Here is a 17,367-nt window from a genome sequence, read left to right on the forward strand (position 1 = left end):
TATTTTTGAGACAGAGGGAGAGCGTGAGTGGGGGAGGGGCAGAGAGAGAGGGAGACACAGAATCTGAAAAGGCTCCAGGCTCTGAGCTGTCAGCACAGAGCCTGATGCAGGGCTTGAACCCACGAACCGTGAGATCATGACCTGAGCCGAAGTTGGACGCTTAACCAACTGAACCACCCAGGCACCCCGTGTGTGCTCAAGATCTTAAAACTGATGACTTGTGAGAGAGTTCGGTTTTAGCAAAACTGAAATAACAGCTCTAAGAAGTGGGCAATATGGAGCCCATATGATCATCCCTGTTCTCACTATATAAGAACACAGGTTTGACAACTTTCCTGGATCAACAGAAAGGCACGTAGACTGACTCCAAATCCCAGAAATTTGTCTTTCCACACCTCACCTGAAAGACAGCCAAAACAATGAGGATGCCTAACACCTGGGGCTCTAGGTCAGGTGGGAGGTCTGAAATCGAAGCTGTTGTCCTTCAGGATTTCCCCAAAGTTTGGGTTCCTCACAAGGAAGTTTGCATCCTTTACTTCCTCCCCATTTGGCTCTCCTAGCCTGTCCTCTTTTTGACACTGAACATTGTTGCTGCTCTCGACATTGGTTACATCTGTAAACAACTAGTCTCTTGAAAGTGCTCCATTTGGCTGTCAGCTCTGTATAAAGTCTATTATCCACTAAGTAGCATCAGCTTCTTCCTCAAAGTCATCATCCTTGGAGAAGGGTCAACAATCAGAGGCAGAGAAGTTTGCTGTGCAGGGCCCTAATAGACTCCAGAGGCCACTTTAGAAAAAGTCACCAGGGACCTCAATGCATCAGCGGGGCCATGGAGAACCCGCTCTGTGGTGTAGATTTCGTCACCAGCACGGTCTGAGCTAGTTACAACAAGGATATGGCTGGTCCATGCCTATATTCTCAGGATGCTAATTCTAGACAGCCCAGGGGTGCAGCTCTCAGAGATGCTGGTAGGCAATGCCTTGACCTGCTTAGGATACAGAAGGCAGAGGTCAGCCCTGTGAGCTCTGTACCCAGGCCAGACTGTCCCAGACCTATGAAAACAAACCTAGGCTGCGGCCTCTTGGAGACCCATTTATGGATTTCCTGGAAAATCCACACCTGTTCAGGGAGTCTGAGACCATCCCTGAGTAGGTGCTTCCAGAGGCAGTCCCCAAAGAGGCTCAGAGGTTCCTCTTTGCCACCCTGAATTTTGCAGGGGGCTGCAAATATATTTTACCCTCAAATGCATCCATCACCTATGTGCTGCTCACGTAGACCGGCTGGTGCTAATAGTATTTGGTTCTGGCTTGCCTCTCTAACCCCAAGGCCTTCATTCACGCTCTTCAGATGGGTTAGTGCAAAGAAGAAAACAGATGGGACCTGAGAGATCAGCACTCAGCAGGGACAGGCTGAGGGGTGCTAATTCCCTCCCCTCTTGGGCTCCTGCTGGAGGGAGGCGGACAAAGCAGCTGTGGAGAGAGATGGCTCAGTGGGGTTGCTGGAGCCTATGTAAGCACAGGGCATGGGCTATACTGGTTGGGTTTGGGTTTCCTTAAGTCCTCCAGGAGCTATTCCAGCCAGTGGAGGGGGTTAGAGGCTAGAGCAGGGGTTGTAGACTACAGGTCTGCGGACCAGGCTTGGCCTGCAGGTATGCATGGTGTGGTTCACACAGTATTTATTTTTTTCCCTTTAAATTAGTTGCCAATGCTTTAAAAATAGACTTATCTTTAAATCTGGATTTCCCACCTGCTGTGAAGAATGAGACTATCTTACAGCACCGGGCCTACGTGGGCAGTCAGCTAAAGGCGGGGAGCAAGTGCCTCCTTTAGACAAGGCCACTCCATGCATAGGCGTAGTGCTCCCAGGGATGGTGTACCCAAGGGCGGTGGTGTCAACAGGCAGTTGTCAGAAGGCCAGGCCTCACACTGATTGGGAAGGGGCCTCACTCAGAGCTCCGCAGGCCTCAGAGCAGGAGGCCAGGCTTGGCTCAGAGCATGAATAGTCTCCAAGGGCTGGCAAAAAGAGGCAATTGTTTGCGTCCCTCCTCCTCCTCAGGGCTGGGAGTCCTCCTAGTTCCTACCACCAGAAGCCAAGAGCCCTGCGGTCCAGGATATCAGCATCAGACAAGCAAGTCCCTGCCTGTCCTCAGTTCAGAGGACACATGCATAACATCCTGTAAGCTACAGACGGCATTACCTCAGCACCGTGGGGCAAGAAGGAAGTGCCTTTTCAAAGAGCATCAAGCAGATTTCAGGAAAGGACTGGCATGTGCCACAGAGGGTTCAACTCGGGCTTCAGAGCTGGGAACCCAAACGTCTCCAGCTCAGGTACCACCAAGCCCAGCAAACACACAGGTGGGAGCCGAGGCTCAAATAAGTCCCGTGAGTTGAACTCAGGAGGTGCCAAAGAGGAGTCTTCCACACTCCCTTCATTTTATCCTTGAAAGATGGAGGGAACACAGTGAACGTTATGAGCATAAAAATAACTTGGGTAAGTTCAAGGGAAGATCTTTAAACCTGAGAGGTGACAAATAAGACCTACCACACTCCAAAATATACCAAGCCAAGACATCCACCTCTGTGGCACACGCGAACCACAGGCCTGATACCTCACCCACAACACAAAAGATAATTGATCTTAAGACTTTTTCAAAAGTCTAAAATCCAGTCCATGGGCTGATGTTTGAAGAGCAAGACAGCCTAACCAGGTGGAGTTGGGAACCGACACCAGACTCCTTGACCCAGAGACGCTGACGAGGGAGAAGAACCACTGCACAGAGAGGGGTGTAGGGCAGCCCTGGAAGAGCAGCCGGGACAGGCGGTCAGGTAGCTCAGGCACCAAATGCGGCCATGCTCTGACCTCCGATCCCGGGGACTGCCACCAGGCAATGCCTTCCTGAAACATCAACCTGACGTTTTCCAGACACGTTCATTCCACATTCAAATCTTCTTTGTTCTCTGGGGTTTTGCAATACTCCATCCCCACCTCAAAGCCACACCTCTATCACTCTTTGTGAAAATGCTTTCCCGCCCTTTGAGAGCTTTCCATTTTCTTTCCTGGTTTTCAAAAAGAAGACCCAGCTTAAAAAAATAAACTCAACTCCTCCTGCTACTCAGGGAATAGGATGAGCAAGAGAAATGCACACAATTTAAATAGAAAAATCAAATGGAGCCACGAATGTGGTAACTTATTAATCAGAGATGAAAAGAAAGCAAACTAGAAAGCATACAGCTTCTGAGCTGTTGGAACTGGTTCCATCTAGTTGAGGACATCTACACAGAAGTACTGGCTTAAAAAAAAAAAAAAAGTTCTTCAAATGCACTAAAAACTAAGAAATACTTGGAAGCAAACGTTTCTCCTAAGACCAAAGGTCAAATGCAAAGCCTGTGTTCATTACCATTCTATCAAAATGCTATTTGAATTTTATGCTGATCATGACAACAAAAAACATTCGAGCTCTGGGGGAAAGATTACATATAAGCAGCCATCTACTTGAACCCATGCATGTTAAGGGACTGTCATTCTTTAAATAATTAGTGAGCACCTCCCATGCAACAAGGACGATTCCAGGAGCTCCAAAGCATAAACCGTGATTGAAGTTTGTGTGTTTGTGTGTGTGTGTGTGTGTGTTTCCCAAAATTGCTGAAAATATAAGAACCATTCAAGGAAGTTAGATCATCTTGATAGATTTCATAAAATTTCTAATCAGCCTCTCAAAAGATTTGGAAAAGCCTGAATAAAAACTCAACACCCCTTTCTAAAAATTCAGCTCATCATTTACCATACGGTAAAATCGTTCAAGGGTAGAAAAATGATTATTTTACTTTCCCTTCAAAAAAAAAAAAAAACCTCTCAGTGATAGTATACAGTAAGATTTAAAAATGGAAAAAACTTCACTCTGATGCTAAGCATACAAAATCAGAGAACCAAATCGTATCTGTGGTGTGCAGAGAGCTTTGTAAGTTACACCTATACCTGATGACAAGGAAGATGAAAAGGAAACAAGACATTTACGAGTTTTAATTGAATGGGATGAGAACAGCTCCATTTTTCATGTTGACAGCAATTAAATTACATTAAAATATTATGTGTGTCATACATCTTATCAAAGAAGACTACGCAAACTGGGAAGGGAAGAGGGAGGTGGGAAGGGGGCACACAGGAAGCTAACCAACTTCCTAAAACCCCAGATGCCACCAACAGTCAAGCTGTGGCTGGTGTCAGAAGGGTGACTTTGCCAGCACAGCGCCCCTGAACCTGAACCTGGCTAGATCAAGTGCCACCTGGGAATCTGTCTAACCAGCTCAACAGGTTATTCCTCTCAGGCCAGCCCTTCTCGCCCCTCCCTGCAAAGCTCAGTTGGGACAAGTTTCACCTGCTGTACAAACACCACACGCAGAGCGCCCAGCCTACCTCCAGGCAAGATGGGGGAGTGAGTAGTGAGAGCGGTGACTGGACACAGCGACTTTTAACACATGAGCTGCGTTATAACCCCAGGGCCTTCAGCCCTCACGCCCTTACCTGTTGAAGCATCTCTTCGGCGGCATTGAGTTTCACCTGGTGTCCTTCCAGGCACACCTCCAGGTCCCGAATCTTTTCTCCTTGTGCTTCCACTTGGTCTGTGAGGACACTCACCTGCCCCAGGAAATAAAGCAACGGTAGAGGAGCAGAAATGGCTCACCTACTGCTGAGAAACCATACTACTGATCCGTACATAAAAATGCCTTTTCTTTTTGGCGGGCAGCAGGTGGGGGAAGTGAGTGTCCTGGATGGAGAAACTCCAGCTGTTTTCTTACCTTGCCATTGCCTAACTGACGTTGTCACATTTCCTGCTCTTGACACACTCCAGAGAAAAATACCCAGCAGTCAGGAGAACTGCCTCCGGGCTGGACTCCCGCTCCTTAGTCCTCTTACAGAGCTCGCTCTGGCAGTCTGGACCTCAAGGCATATCTCTGCCGGCAGGCCAGGGCTCTGCCACCTCATGTGGAAGAGCAATCCAAACTCCTGGGGAAACTAACCAATGACCTTACCTCTCTCATAAGGGTGTGAGGGCTGCTCACCTATCAGGCGAGTGTTCTGAAGCAATTAAGGAATGTGGGATGTAAAGGGCATGTATTAGCACCGACAAAACTTGGCTCCAGAAAGGTTTTTGTGCTTCACAGGCCAAAACATGATTCTAAGTCATAACACACACATGCCACATTGCACATAGAGTGGCAGGAAAGTCGTCTTTCTAAAAATCATGGAGAAGATCTCTTGGGATTAATAAAGATCCATTTATAGGAAGTCCTTTAAATTATACCCTAACTACATATGGAGGATTTCCATAGTCTGCTCTAGTAGCAAACTGCCCCCAGATCCTCCCTTTTATTAAAAAGGTGCCTCAGAGCAGGAAGATGAAGAAAGAGAATGGATGGCCTCCCCAAATAAAGAAATCAATGACTGGTAAATTAAGATCCTTTAGACACTTTTGGTTTTCAACCAATGGTTGAGTCATTGTCATTTACATATAGATTATCCTAAATGATTTCTCAGTCTGTAAAGGAATGATAGCTGGAGCATGGAATTAATGTAATTCACTTATGAGCGTTTAAATAAACTATCAGTTATAGGGGAACCTGGATGGCTTAGTCGGTTAAGCATCTGACTTTGGCTCAGGTCATGATCTCGCAGTTTGTGGGTTCAAGCCCCGAGTCAGGCTCTGTGGTAACAGCTCAGAACCTGGGGCCTGTGTCTGGGGCCTGGATTCTGGGTCTCCCTATCTCTCTCTCTTTCTGCTCCTCTCCCACTCATGCTTTCTCTCAAAAACAAACATTAAAAAAAAATTACAAAGCTCCCTTTACAAAGGAAAAAAAACCCCAAATGAATACTGCTACTTTAAGCTCTCCATTTTTATGTTCCCAAATGGATAATGAATTATTGAAACCCATTCTTGGAGCTGATACACAGTGTACAAATATTCCAGTTATAATCCAAAAACAGGTGCCTTCTGCCAGTTAGGCCCATCTTGAACACAAACCTTTGTGGTGGTTTTTTCAATCCTCATGACCCAACACTCTCAGCAGTCCTGGCCTTTTATAGCTACTAGCTCTACTTTCAAAGGGGTAGGAATCCAGAGGGTGGCCTTTCAGAGCTCCCTGGGTTTCAGAGTTTCTGTTTGGGAAGGTTGCGTTATGGTTAATCCTATTATGAGGATTAACACATATCATCTGCACCACACCTCAGGGCCATGCGCTGGCGGTACCCACATGACTATGTGGTCCCCAGCGTTCCATGCCCTGTAGCTCAGCTTACACACATGTCTGTGTGTAAGACTCAAGACATGCAAGGCTACGGGCTCTTTACAAAACTTTTTTTTTTCCTTACAAACTTGAATACTCAGTAGAAAGATCATGGAGAGAGGCAAAGAAAATTGGGACAACTGTATAAAGATCCTAGAAGGTGACCTTTATTCAATAAAAACAAATACTTTGAGTCCCTACTCTGTGCTAGGCATAATTTTAGGCACTGTGGGGAATACAGAAGTGGAAAAAAAGGGAGGGGGTGAAAATCCTTGTCTTAAAAAAATGACATTCTGATGAAGATATATAAGATTTTGATTTTAGTACATAGGCTGCCAAAGTGAGCACAGAAGATTTTGTGTGTGTGTGTTTTAAGTATTATGAAAACAAAGTAATTTGTTATGTGTGATTTGCCTCGTTCTTCTCCAAGTAGATCTAGGAAAACGTTCTGGGCCAAGTGATTGAATTAATTCAGTCTGGCTGAGCTGCCTTGTAAGTTAACCGAAAGGCTCTACCATGTTGAGGGTCTAACCGGCTCCATGGGTCACTACAAAACAGGGTGGTCACCTACGAGCAGCTCTGAAAGGCTGTTCACAAGCTCCTGGAATAGAAACCACTAGGATCCACTTCTGACTTCTGTGATTAGTTTCCCATGTGTGTTAGGACTGGAAATAAGGATTCTTCAAGGATTCAGGGTTTAAAAAAAATTTTTTTTAATATTTTATCTTATTTTTGAGAGAGAGAGAGACAGAGTGTGAGTGGGGAGGAGCAGAGAGAGAGGGAGATACAGAATGCGAAGAAGGATTCAAGGTTTAAAACAAAACTGTGAATGTCAAAGAGAACATTATCACAGAGGACTTTATTAAATTGTGTACCTTTAAACAGAATGTGTGGTTTCAGCCACAAAGGTTCCTGGTTCAAAGGTTTGTGAGTTCATACTTTTTGCCACAAAATTTCAAATTGGAAACTCTGATCAATTGCTTCATTGGGATGGAGTTTCAAATTACACATCCCTCAAAATATGTGCGATATAACGTGCTATATAATCTGCCCCCTCCTACCTCTCTGAAGGTAGTTCCTCCCCACCAGATTTCTTCACGGTCATCAACTCCAGCCACACAGACCCTTGTTGTTCATCCTATACACCAAGCACACTCCTTGCTCAGGGTGTGTGTGGGGCCAGCCTCCCTGCCTGGAATGTGCTTCTCTGGGCATCCACAGGGATCCCTCCTCCCTCGCTTGCTTCAGGACTCCTATCAGGGAGGTCTTCCCTGACTACATAATCCTTACCCTGCTTTCCTTTTCTCCATAGGATTTATCACTGTCAGAAACCTTTTATGTATTGGTTTATTGGAGAGACACCCCCCCCCCCCAAACACACACACACATTCTGTAAGAACAGCAACTTAGTTTATTTTCTTCACAGCTGCAACCCCAGCACCTAAAACTAGTGTCTGCCAAATTGCAGTCGCTTACATATACATATTTAACGTTTACTATATATTTTTGAGAGAGAGAGAAAGAGAAAAAAATGAGCATGGGAGGGGGAGGGGCAGAGAACAAAGGGGAACAGAGGATCTGAAGCAAGCTCTGTGCTGATAGCAGAGAGCCTGATGCAGGGCTTGAACTCATGAACGAACCATGAGATCACGACCTGAGTCGAAGTCAGATGCTTAACCGGGTGAGCCACCCAGGTACCCCTCAAATATTTTTTTAATTAACAAATTAATGGGAAAAAAAGATATAAATTATATAATTGCACATTTGGCCCAAGCTTATTTAAAATAGGGACAGGGAAAAAAAGAAAAGGCTAGGGAAAAAAGGCCAAAATGTTAAACTCTCTTTTTGACTTCCAAAATTCCTAAAATAATCATTCATTACTCTTACATTCATAAGATGAATAAGATGAAATAGAAGGAAAAAAGCCAAATAGCCTCTTAATTCCAGTGCTCTAAGCTAAAGCACACAGTGGAGGGTTCTAGAACCCTACCCTGCCCCCTCTCCCAATACACTACCAGCCCTGTCTACCACGCTTCAAGATTTTGAAGGAGCCAGGACTGGAATATGTCCTTTCTGATCCTCCAAATCATCAATCACAGTGCCTGATACATACCAGGCACTGAACAAATGCTTGATTTATGCGTTTGAGAGTGAACACAGCAAAGAGCCCCTATCACAACAAAAGGCCTCATGTAAGAATGCTCAACTTCATGTCCTGCCAAGGAACAGGAGTTTTCAGAACTGAAATGTTCCTTTGACGATCTTTCTCCATAACAAGTTTTGGAGTTCCTTTCTTTGAGGCAAGAAAGTCATCAAAGGCTCATTAGCCCATGTTACCAGCTCCAGGGGATCTGGCCTCAAAGTGATCAGTCTAGATCCAGCTCCAGACGATTTGGGCCTGATCCTGTCAGCATCCAACCTTACATCCATATTACTCATGGCTGTTTTATTAGAGACATGAGGACACATCTTATCTCCCTTAGAAGATTCCTGGGCTCCTAGAGGACAGGGCCTCATTCATCAGCCTGGCCACAGAGCTTCCAGTGTACAGGCTCAGTAGTACAAGGATGAGTAAAGGAACACATTCATGGCCCGAAAGCCAGTCCAGCGTTTCACTGTGGCCTCAGTGACTTTCTGCTTTGTTTCAGGAAGAGTCTATTTAAAAAACATACACTTCAGGAGCAGGATAAATCCAAAGGGAAAAAAAAACCTCTTGTACTTCCCTTCCACTTAGGGCACCTACAGAGGCGGAGGTAACAGGATAAGCCGTTTCCCATGAAAAAGGACCCACCTGTAAAATGAGGGACTCCTTATCTCCTTCTAGACGTGCCAAGCGTTCCTGGTACGTTTCATTACTAGCAGCACCGTGGTGATTCACCTGGGACTAAAAAGGGGGTGGGGGGGAAAGAATTATACTTAAAAGGTTGGGAAAACATCTTACCAACTTTAAAACGAAGTGTGTAATTTGTGAGGACAGCACATGCTGGTTGCATGTGCAAAACCACCCACCTAAACAGGAAGCCACAGGATTTCAAAACTACTACGAGGAGGACCATTGAAAGGTGCGCCTTGAAAGCTGGCAAAATAATCCCCCCACCCCGATGACCTCACCCTTGGCCAGGAAGGCCTGAATGGAACTCCAGACCCAGTGGTGCTTGACTTGACTGGGCGTGTTGGGTCTGGTTTAGGTGGAGGCACAGCCTGCCAGACGCACCAACTGCAATGAGGCTACTCTTTGCGGAGGCCGGGGAGCTGGTACCATTCACCAAGGAGCTATGTGGGAACAAGTTCTGCACAGATCTTGGTCTCTCCTAACTCTCACACCAGAGTTCTCCAGACCCAAGGCACACCTTACGGCATGGAGGCCCATCCTGAGCACCGCAGGGAGCACACAGGATGGGGGACACCAGCCACAAGGCCCTCCATCCACTCACACATGCCTTCCAGGAGTGGCTAATCCCTCCCCTCCATAAGGGCTCTAGCAGGCCAGGCTGGCATGCTGCATGCTTACTTCTCTCGGTTCTCACACTACAGGGGAAGATGAAACATCCCACGAAGACCCCAAATGATAGCCAGAGGGACCTCAAAGGACTAACAGGAAACAGAGAGATCCAGAAACCAGAAAACAGCATAAAGGGAGAAGAAATAAAATGGCAGATGGGAGGCAGAGTTCATAAAATGCTCTGAGCAAGAGACAGGAGGCTTCAGTCACTTTTGGGGTGTATCTGACCTGGTTATAGGCAGGGAAGAGGGAGAGAGGTGGCTGCTAATGTGACTGAGCTGGCCCAATGCCACCAACACTCCCTTCCTCCATGCTTAAAGGAAGGCCGAAACCTAGAGGCCCAGGGTAGGCCATTCAGGGGCTTGGCAGCCTGAAAAAGCAGATCTGATTGCTAAATGGGGAAGTGACAATCATCAGAATCTGGGCTAGTCCAGAGGAGTAAATGCTCTGAGGTTTATGAGGCAGTCTCCTCATTCCAGAGGCAAGTCATGGTTTGCAAAGGAGTGGGTCAGAGAGGAACCCAGGCGGAGAGGTGGGCCCCTTCTCCTGAGCCCATTTCCCCACATTCCAACCTTCAGAATGGGCTTGCCAACCCCAGGCTAGCCAGGCCTGCAGCACCTGCCTCGGCACCACTGCCTTTCACTCCAGCCTCTCTCCAGTGTGCATCTTGTTCACGGTTGTGGAAGCTCTTTCATACCAGAGACAAAAGGCCTTAACAATCACAAACGACTTCTTTGTGTTCATGGCAGTCTATTGTTGCTACATTAATTCTGGTCCTCATATGGTCAAACTCTGACTAGTACACAAGGATATAATTATAATCGAAGTATTCTCAGAACCTAAAACGAGAGAAAAATAATTCTTAACAGCAGGTCAAATGCTTCTCTGTCAAAGAACTCACATGATGGTGATTTTCAGGGAATAGCGAGAAAAGGACCCAGGCACCCAAGGGAAGCTGTGCACGTCTGATCCCACTACCAAAGTCGACACACGTATAGGGCCATCCACCCCTGGTAGCTGCCATTTCTCCAGCAGGAGGTGAAGGAGAGAAGACCAAAGGGAAGACTGCAGCAAGCCACCACACCACTGTGCCTAAGTAGGACCCATACAATCACCCAGAGGCACAGCTGTTTTTACTAACTGGCCAAAAAGCAAGTTGATGCCATAAGTTCAGTTAATACCCAAAATGCACGCCACAGAGTCTATAACAGATGACAGAAGTAGATTAAAAAACAAACAAACAAACAAAACAAAAAACGAATCTGGATCCACTCTAGCAGCTGAAGGAAAAAGACGAATATGGTAAATAAAGTCTAACTGGGAGAAACAGAACTATTCCTACAGAATGGAGAAACTTTCAGATTTTCAGAGACTCTATGCAATGGGATAAACATCCCAATATCCATGATGATATCCTCACAGTAAACAGAGCCCAGGAGAACTCACTGCTTTGCTATGATACCCTCTAAATAGATCAAAGGTTAAGGGATCATATAGGCTAAAGGCCAAAGCAATTCAATGGAGAACCAACCAATGCAATGTGGCCCAAGCAAAGGACAGCAGATCTATAGCAAGCACTTATATAGTACTAGACATGAGCCAGGTGCTATTGACTGTACTTTGCATGCCTTAACTCTTTTAATACTTCCCATAATCCTGTAAGATGAATGTTATTTTGATTCCATTTTGCAAACGAAGGAACTGAGGCACCAAATGTATGAACGAGGCATACATGGATATTTTGCCTAACTGACTACATGGGAAATTAATTTTCTGTTGTAGGTTAATTAAAGAGATCAAGTACAAATTTTGTTTTAGATATTGAGACTGTATGAAATTTCACTTAAAATAAGTTTTAAAACACTATCTGAACCTAAATGTCCATTAATAAAGGAGTGGCTAGAAAAACTACGGCTCATCCATATTGTGGACAACTTGTGGCATTTCAGAGCATGAGGTAGGTATTTATGAACCATCACAAAAATATCAGATATCTTGGAGAGTGAAAATAGCAAGATCCAACGAATCATACAGTGTGGTATTAGAAAACAGTACTACACAGCTCCATGGGTATATGGCAGATGTATGAAAATAAATAGACCAAGTGTCTGGAAGGCTACACAACTCAGAACAGTGTTGTCTCCTGGGGATGTGTCTGGGCTACAGAAAGCTGGGGGTGGGAGGTTCGGTCAAGGTGGGATTTTACTTCATCCATAAACATTTTTGTAAGAAGCTCAAATATTTTCTTGAGTAGTTAAAATACATTTTAAGATCTAGGAACACTGAGTACCAACAACAGTGGTTGCTGGTACTTGCTTCCTCTCATAGCAGCCTTGAGGGGCACACCCTCTCCCCCAGCAGTCACACTGGTCCACGTGATGGTAATCCTCATGGCAGAAAGGCACCTCCCTTGTCTCAAATCATGCTTCTAGAGTAATAGAGCATCTTCCTATCTTGTTCAGTCTACCAAAATCACTTCTGCTCTCTAGCAAGCTTTCAAGAAGTATTAAACAGCAGTGAGATGGAGAGGACATCCCAGACAGAAGTCTGCAGTATCACCATTCTTTGCTTTTCCTAACATACAGAGCCAGGTCTTCACAATATAGAAAAGATTGAGGTCTTGAAAACTGCAGTCCCTTAGAAAGGCACAGACCAGGATAAAACACCATCTCCACTTGAAGAGCCTGAAAAGCATCTGAGAACAGAACCAAGAAGAGGATTATTTTAGAACTATCTCGTTGAATGCCGATATTTATCGGCCGAAGGTGAGGATTTCATTACGGCATAAAAGACACGTGGTTAGGAAAATGTCATTCCAATTATTCAGAAACATATTCAAAGAGAGATGGGGAGGGCCTGGGTGGCTCAGTTGGTTGAGTGTCTGACTCTTGATTTCAGCTCAGGTGGTATCTTGTGGTTCGTGAGATTGAGCCCACGTCAGGCTCTGCACTGAGTATGGAGCCTGCTTGGGATTCTCTCTCTCTCCCTCAGTCCCAACCTCACTCATACTCTCCCGCTCTTTCAAGATAAACAAAACAAAAAAAAAGAAGAAGAAGAATTAGGACACAGTTCTGTCTTGTCCTACTTTAAAAAGAGTTTGTAGGGTGTTGGGGTGGTTCAGTAGGTTAAGCATCTGACTTTGGCTCAGGACATGATCTCGTGGTTTGTGGGTTTGAGCCCTGCATTGGGCTCTGTGCTGACAGCTCAGAGCCTGGAGCCTGCTTCAGATTCTGTCTCTTTCTCCTCTCTGCCCTTCCCTCTCTTTCTCCTCTCTGCCCCAAATGCTTGGTTTCTCTCAAAAATGAATAAATCTTAAAAAAAAAATTAAGAAGAGCTTGTTTAATCAGAGGGTATGCCAGTTTCCCTAATTCTAACAGTGGAATTGCAATAGAAGACTCAGATCAATTTGCAGATCTGGGTCCCTGAGTGACTCAGGTTTGGGTGTCTCTGAAAACTCTTGTCCATGTTCTCTAGGAGGTAAATCAGTGATAGAGTCGCTGCTCAGCTCTCCACACCTGAGGTTGGACTGAGAGACCCATGCTGGCAACCAACCAAGGGAAAATAGTCAAGTCAAATTCTGAAGGGTGCTACATGCTAAATTTCTATTCCTCCACACTCTGGCATGGCAGGGGAATTTAAAGGAGAGTTCTACCCTGTTCTACTCTATCAAGGATGCTCACACTATTGATGAGTAAAAACGAAATTATTTCTTATTTATATTCAACTAATGAGGTTAGCCCCTAGGCTAGATCTAAAAGACTGCTGATGTACTACTAGGTAGGATATACATCAATTTGATTTTCTGTTTTATTATTTCTACAAATGTGACAGAAGAAAAATGGATCTTCTCATTCAAATTTGCTACAGTCAGAGATGTTCCTGAATCTATAACTGAGGTTAGTTACCTGGTACATTGTGTGGGACCAAGAGATACTGTGTGGAAGCAAGGTATCTGTGTACTCTATGGAGGTGAAATGGCAAGTACAGATTGACATTTCCATGTCCTCTTGCATCTTGACAGAACGTCACAGTGAAACATGCTCCCTCTCTCGTATCACAGAACTTAACAGAATGGGGAATTCTTCTTGTATGTATGTTGTCAATAACTGAGTAACTTTAGCCAAGATTATTGAAGCCAAACCATCTTTGCCTTTATCAAGGCATTGCTCTCAAGAGTCTGGGAAATCCATCCTCTAAAAGCCAGAACTCTTGAAGGCAAATATGAAACACAGTCCAGAACTTTCAGATCAAGCACTTCCTGAGGCCTTGAGAGTGATGTTACTGTGAGTCCTCAGGAACAGAGAAAACACAGCACTTTGACTCTGGCAGGTTATGGATCTATTTTTAGAAGACCCCAAATGCTATTACTTCTAGGGCTGGGCAAGCATAGTATAGAGCTCTAACAATCAACAGTCTAAGGTGGGGCTATTTCCTAAGCCATTATGAAGCGGAAAAGAGAGGCTTTAGGATGATTTAGCAGCCATGTGGGGTGTTCTATGGTTGGGGGTCATGGAGTTGATCATAAAAGTTAATCAGTCTCAGTGATTAGGAGGGCAGGGAGAGGCGGGAGAGAGGACTGTGTGTGTCTAGGAAGGAGAGCACTGACCAGACAAGATTCCAGCATGGATAGTCTCTACATAAAAGGAAGTTTGGGCCAAACAAGGACACTAGTCTAATCTAGACTGAGTCCTGCCTCCACCTCTCCCAAAGGTTGGTGAATAAGCCACTTACTCTTAGTAAGTTCCTCATGCACAGAGAGCTGAATACCAACAGACCCAAGAAAATAGGCTTTCCATATCTTGGGGGTCACTGCATTTTAATTAAGGATGAGATTATCTGGGGACATTTAGAGCCCCCAAAAGAAACTTATTAGTTATAAAAAACAAAAAACAAAACAAAAAAACCCTCCAGACTAGTCAATTTCCCTCTTGTTTTCTTGTTCAGGGGGGGAATAAAAGACGAATACAGAGAATTCTTCTGAACCCTGGAATCTACTGTCTGTCTAGAATAGGCTGGGCCATTACCTTTACTGTAACCACATGGCACAGGTGAGGGCTGCCACCTTCTTAGAGATATTCTCACCCCTCCCAGCCACCTGATCTAAAGCATGGATGGTTGAATCCTTTTAAACTGAAATTTTAAACTTGGGAATAGAAAATGGTAGTGGTTGTGCTAGAAGGTTCTTACGTTTGTTAGTAGCCATGTCCTCATTCTGTGGAAGCAGCTGGTTTGCAGAAGTCAACAAAGAAACCAACATGCATGGAAACACAAATAAAAGCCAAGAAAGAGACTGGTGGCATTCTCATCTCAGATTCACGTGGTCTCAAGGCAGTGAGATTTCTGCCCTTCCTGTTGGTTCCCTCTTAACCTGCACTGGGTTCAAACTGAGTTTCTGTTGCTTGCACCCGACAGCCCAGTCTCATGCATTTGTCTAAAAAGGTGCTAAATCAATTGACCGAAATCTACTCCTTTGAAAACAAGAAAGAATTCCTGTGTTTTGGATAGAATACTAAGTTACAAAGAAATTCTGCTTACTGCTGATTTCCTTGAATGGGCAGTTGAGGACAGAATGGTCAGTTCTGAGCCAACTATAGTCAATACCAGGATCATTAGCGAAAGCCAGTGTGGCACAGAGTATGTCTGTGTGGGATGCACTGGGATAAAAATGGCACTCAGTCTCCTTCATGTGTGAAATGGAAGACTTCCTATCTACCATCTGTTGGCCTCCATTAGTTCGCATGTAGAGAAAGAAGGTTAAAGCAGGAGATAATACAAGATGTGATAGACCCATGAGTATCAACTGGTGTGTGTGTGTGGGGGGGGGGGGATAGTAAAAATAAATTAAAACACAACAATAAATAGGAAGGTAAAACAGAGCTAAAAGATGTAAGGGTGAATGAGAAACGAATAAATAAAGGGCAATAAGAACATGAAAACACCTAACTGCCATTTAAGAAGTTATATTGAAAGACTGACATGTCTGTACATGCTGTACAAATGTGAGGTCTGGGAGCTGGGGGGCCAAGAGCTGGGGTACCCACACCCACCCTTTGCCCATCTGGAATTCAAGGCAGGGGATCCCTGGAGACTTTGTTGTGGGCTTCCATATGCATGTGCAGAATTCCTATAGCCTCCTCCTACACAGGCATGACCTCTGCAAAATGACAGCTACGAATGTCTAGGAGGCAGGGCTGTACTAACCATGTGTACTCTTAGGTAGGTCATCTCATTTCAGGTTTTCCTATCCTTTAAATGGAAAAAATTATACCTCACAGAGCAATGTAGAGGGTCAGTTAGGTCATTAAGCCTCAAAATCTACAGGAATAAAGGCACAGAATGTTCTTTATAGAGGGATGCTCTAATATTTCCTGTCTAATACAAACAGCTTTTGAATGATGGTGGAAATATGGAAATCATTTAAACGGCTTTGTTTAAGCTAAAAGACCAAAGTACGGTTACAAGCAGTTCATCCCTTGTACTGACAGTTTTAATTAATTCATTCTTTTTGTTCAAGAGAACAAAAAGGCAATGTTTCTGATTAGGACACCTATGAAGTATCTGTAAAGATCTGTACAAACAGCCCAGGGGAACAATAACCAAAATATCTTCAGGCTATAAAGAAAGAAAGAAAGAAAAAAAAAAAAAAGCCCAAGTGACAACATAGAACTCACTGCTATCTAAGAGCTCTGGAATCATACTTGTGGTGTAAACAGCTGAGGATGTGTCACTTTTCCATCGTCCCTGAAAAGATGCCCATGCTTTGAGTCAGATCTACAGGACCACAAGTTTTTCTTCCTTGTGAGCATTTTACTACATATTGTAAGTAATATGTACTACATACATTACAAAGGAGCACAATGAGAATTTCAATAGCTGATAATCACCAATCATAAAAACTTGAATTTTTATTTCTGTTCTAATCTGGAAGTCAGGTCCAATTTAAGTTAAACATTAGCATTCTAGCCAAATCACCCCTGGCAGCTTCCCCAGAGCCATCACCCTCTGACTCTAGTGGCTGGTTAGATTCCATGATGCTTGCTCACTCTTGGCTGGCCCCTCCATTGTAGCTTGGCCAAGGAAGAGCCATGTTAGGTCTCTGCAGAGGTCTGGAGAAGAGTGCTTGATGCCAAGGCCAGGAGCCATGCAGAATCCCCAGGAGGACTCTTTCTCCTCCCGGCCAGATTCTACCAAAACGGCATGCCCTTTGCTTATGGTATGGTCCCCTCTCAGGAATGCTGGGTAGGCCACTTGTACAGTATTCCCCTGACTGGTACAGGCTAGAAGACCTCCTGTCAGCATCTCACTTCTCTGAACATGGGGAAAGAGCTGGTTCCAGAACAGTCAAGTGGGGCAGATGAGAGGTCACATGGGGGTATCATGGGGCATGCAAGCATGGAGTGTGGGCAAATCCTAAGGCTGTATAGTGTGACAGCTCTAGCCATCACGGTGTTATTCAGAGCCAACAGCTACTTCTCAGAGCTGCTGCCTTGGGCTCCAAAATACATCTGCCCCCATGTTTTGATACCAAGATCTTCAGTCTTCACAAGGTAAAGTCACATTTCCTTCAGTGCTTCTAATAAGCTG

At 44.8% G+C, this 17,367-nt stretch overlaps 1 protein-coding gene across 13 annotated transcripts in view; it reads right to left on the minus strand.

Moving 5' to 3' along the window:
* PPFIBP2 (PPFIA binding protein 2) overlaps positions 1-17,367 on the minus strand; it is a 143,374-nt gene that overhangs the window by 55,101 nt on the left and 70,906 nt on the right. For 6 of the 13 annotated variants that reach the window (XM_019456179.2, XM_019456181.2, XM_053900014.1 and 3 more), the window contains 2 exons: positions 9,073-9,165; positions 4,522-4,635 (listed from right to left, as the gene is read on the minus strand). The exons of 2 other annotated variants lie outside the window; for them this stretch is intronic. In XM_019456179.2, the coding sequence (XP_019311724.2) occupies positions 4,522-4,635; positions 9,073-9,165 (207 nt within the window). Of the gene's footprint in view, positions 1-4,521; positions 4,636-4,796; positions 5,581-9,072; positions 9,166-17,367 lie in introns of those variants that run through there. 5 more of the 13 variants (XM_053900017.1, XM_053900015.1, XM_019456186.2 and 2 more) reach the window with 3 other exon arrangements.

The sequence above is a fragment of the Panthera pardus genome, unplaced genomic scaffold (assembly GCF_024362965.1).
Source record: "Panthera pardus isolate Hobbes unplaced genomic scaffold, ASM2436296v1 HiC_scaffold_12, whole genome shotgun sequence".
In the NCBI taxonomy this organism is placed as follows: domain Eukaryota; kingdom Metazoa; phylum Chordata; class Mammalia; order Carnivora; family Felidae; genus Panthera; species Panthera pardus.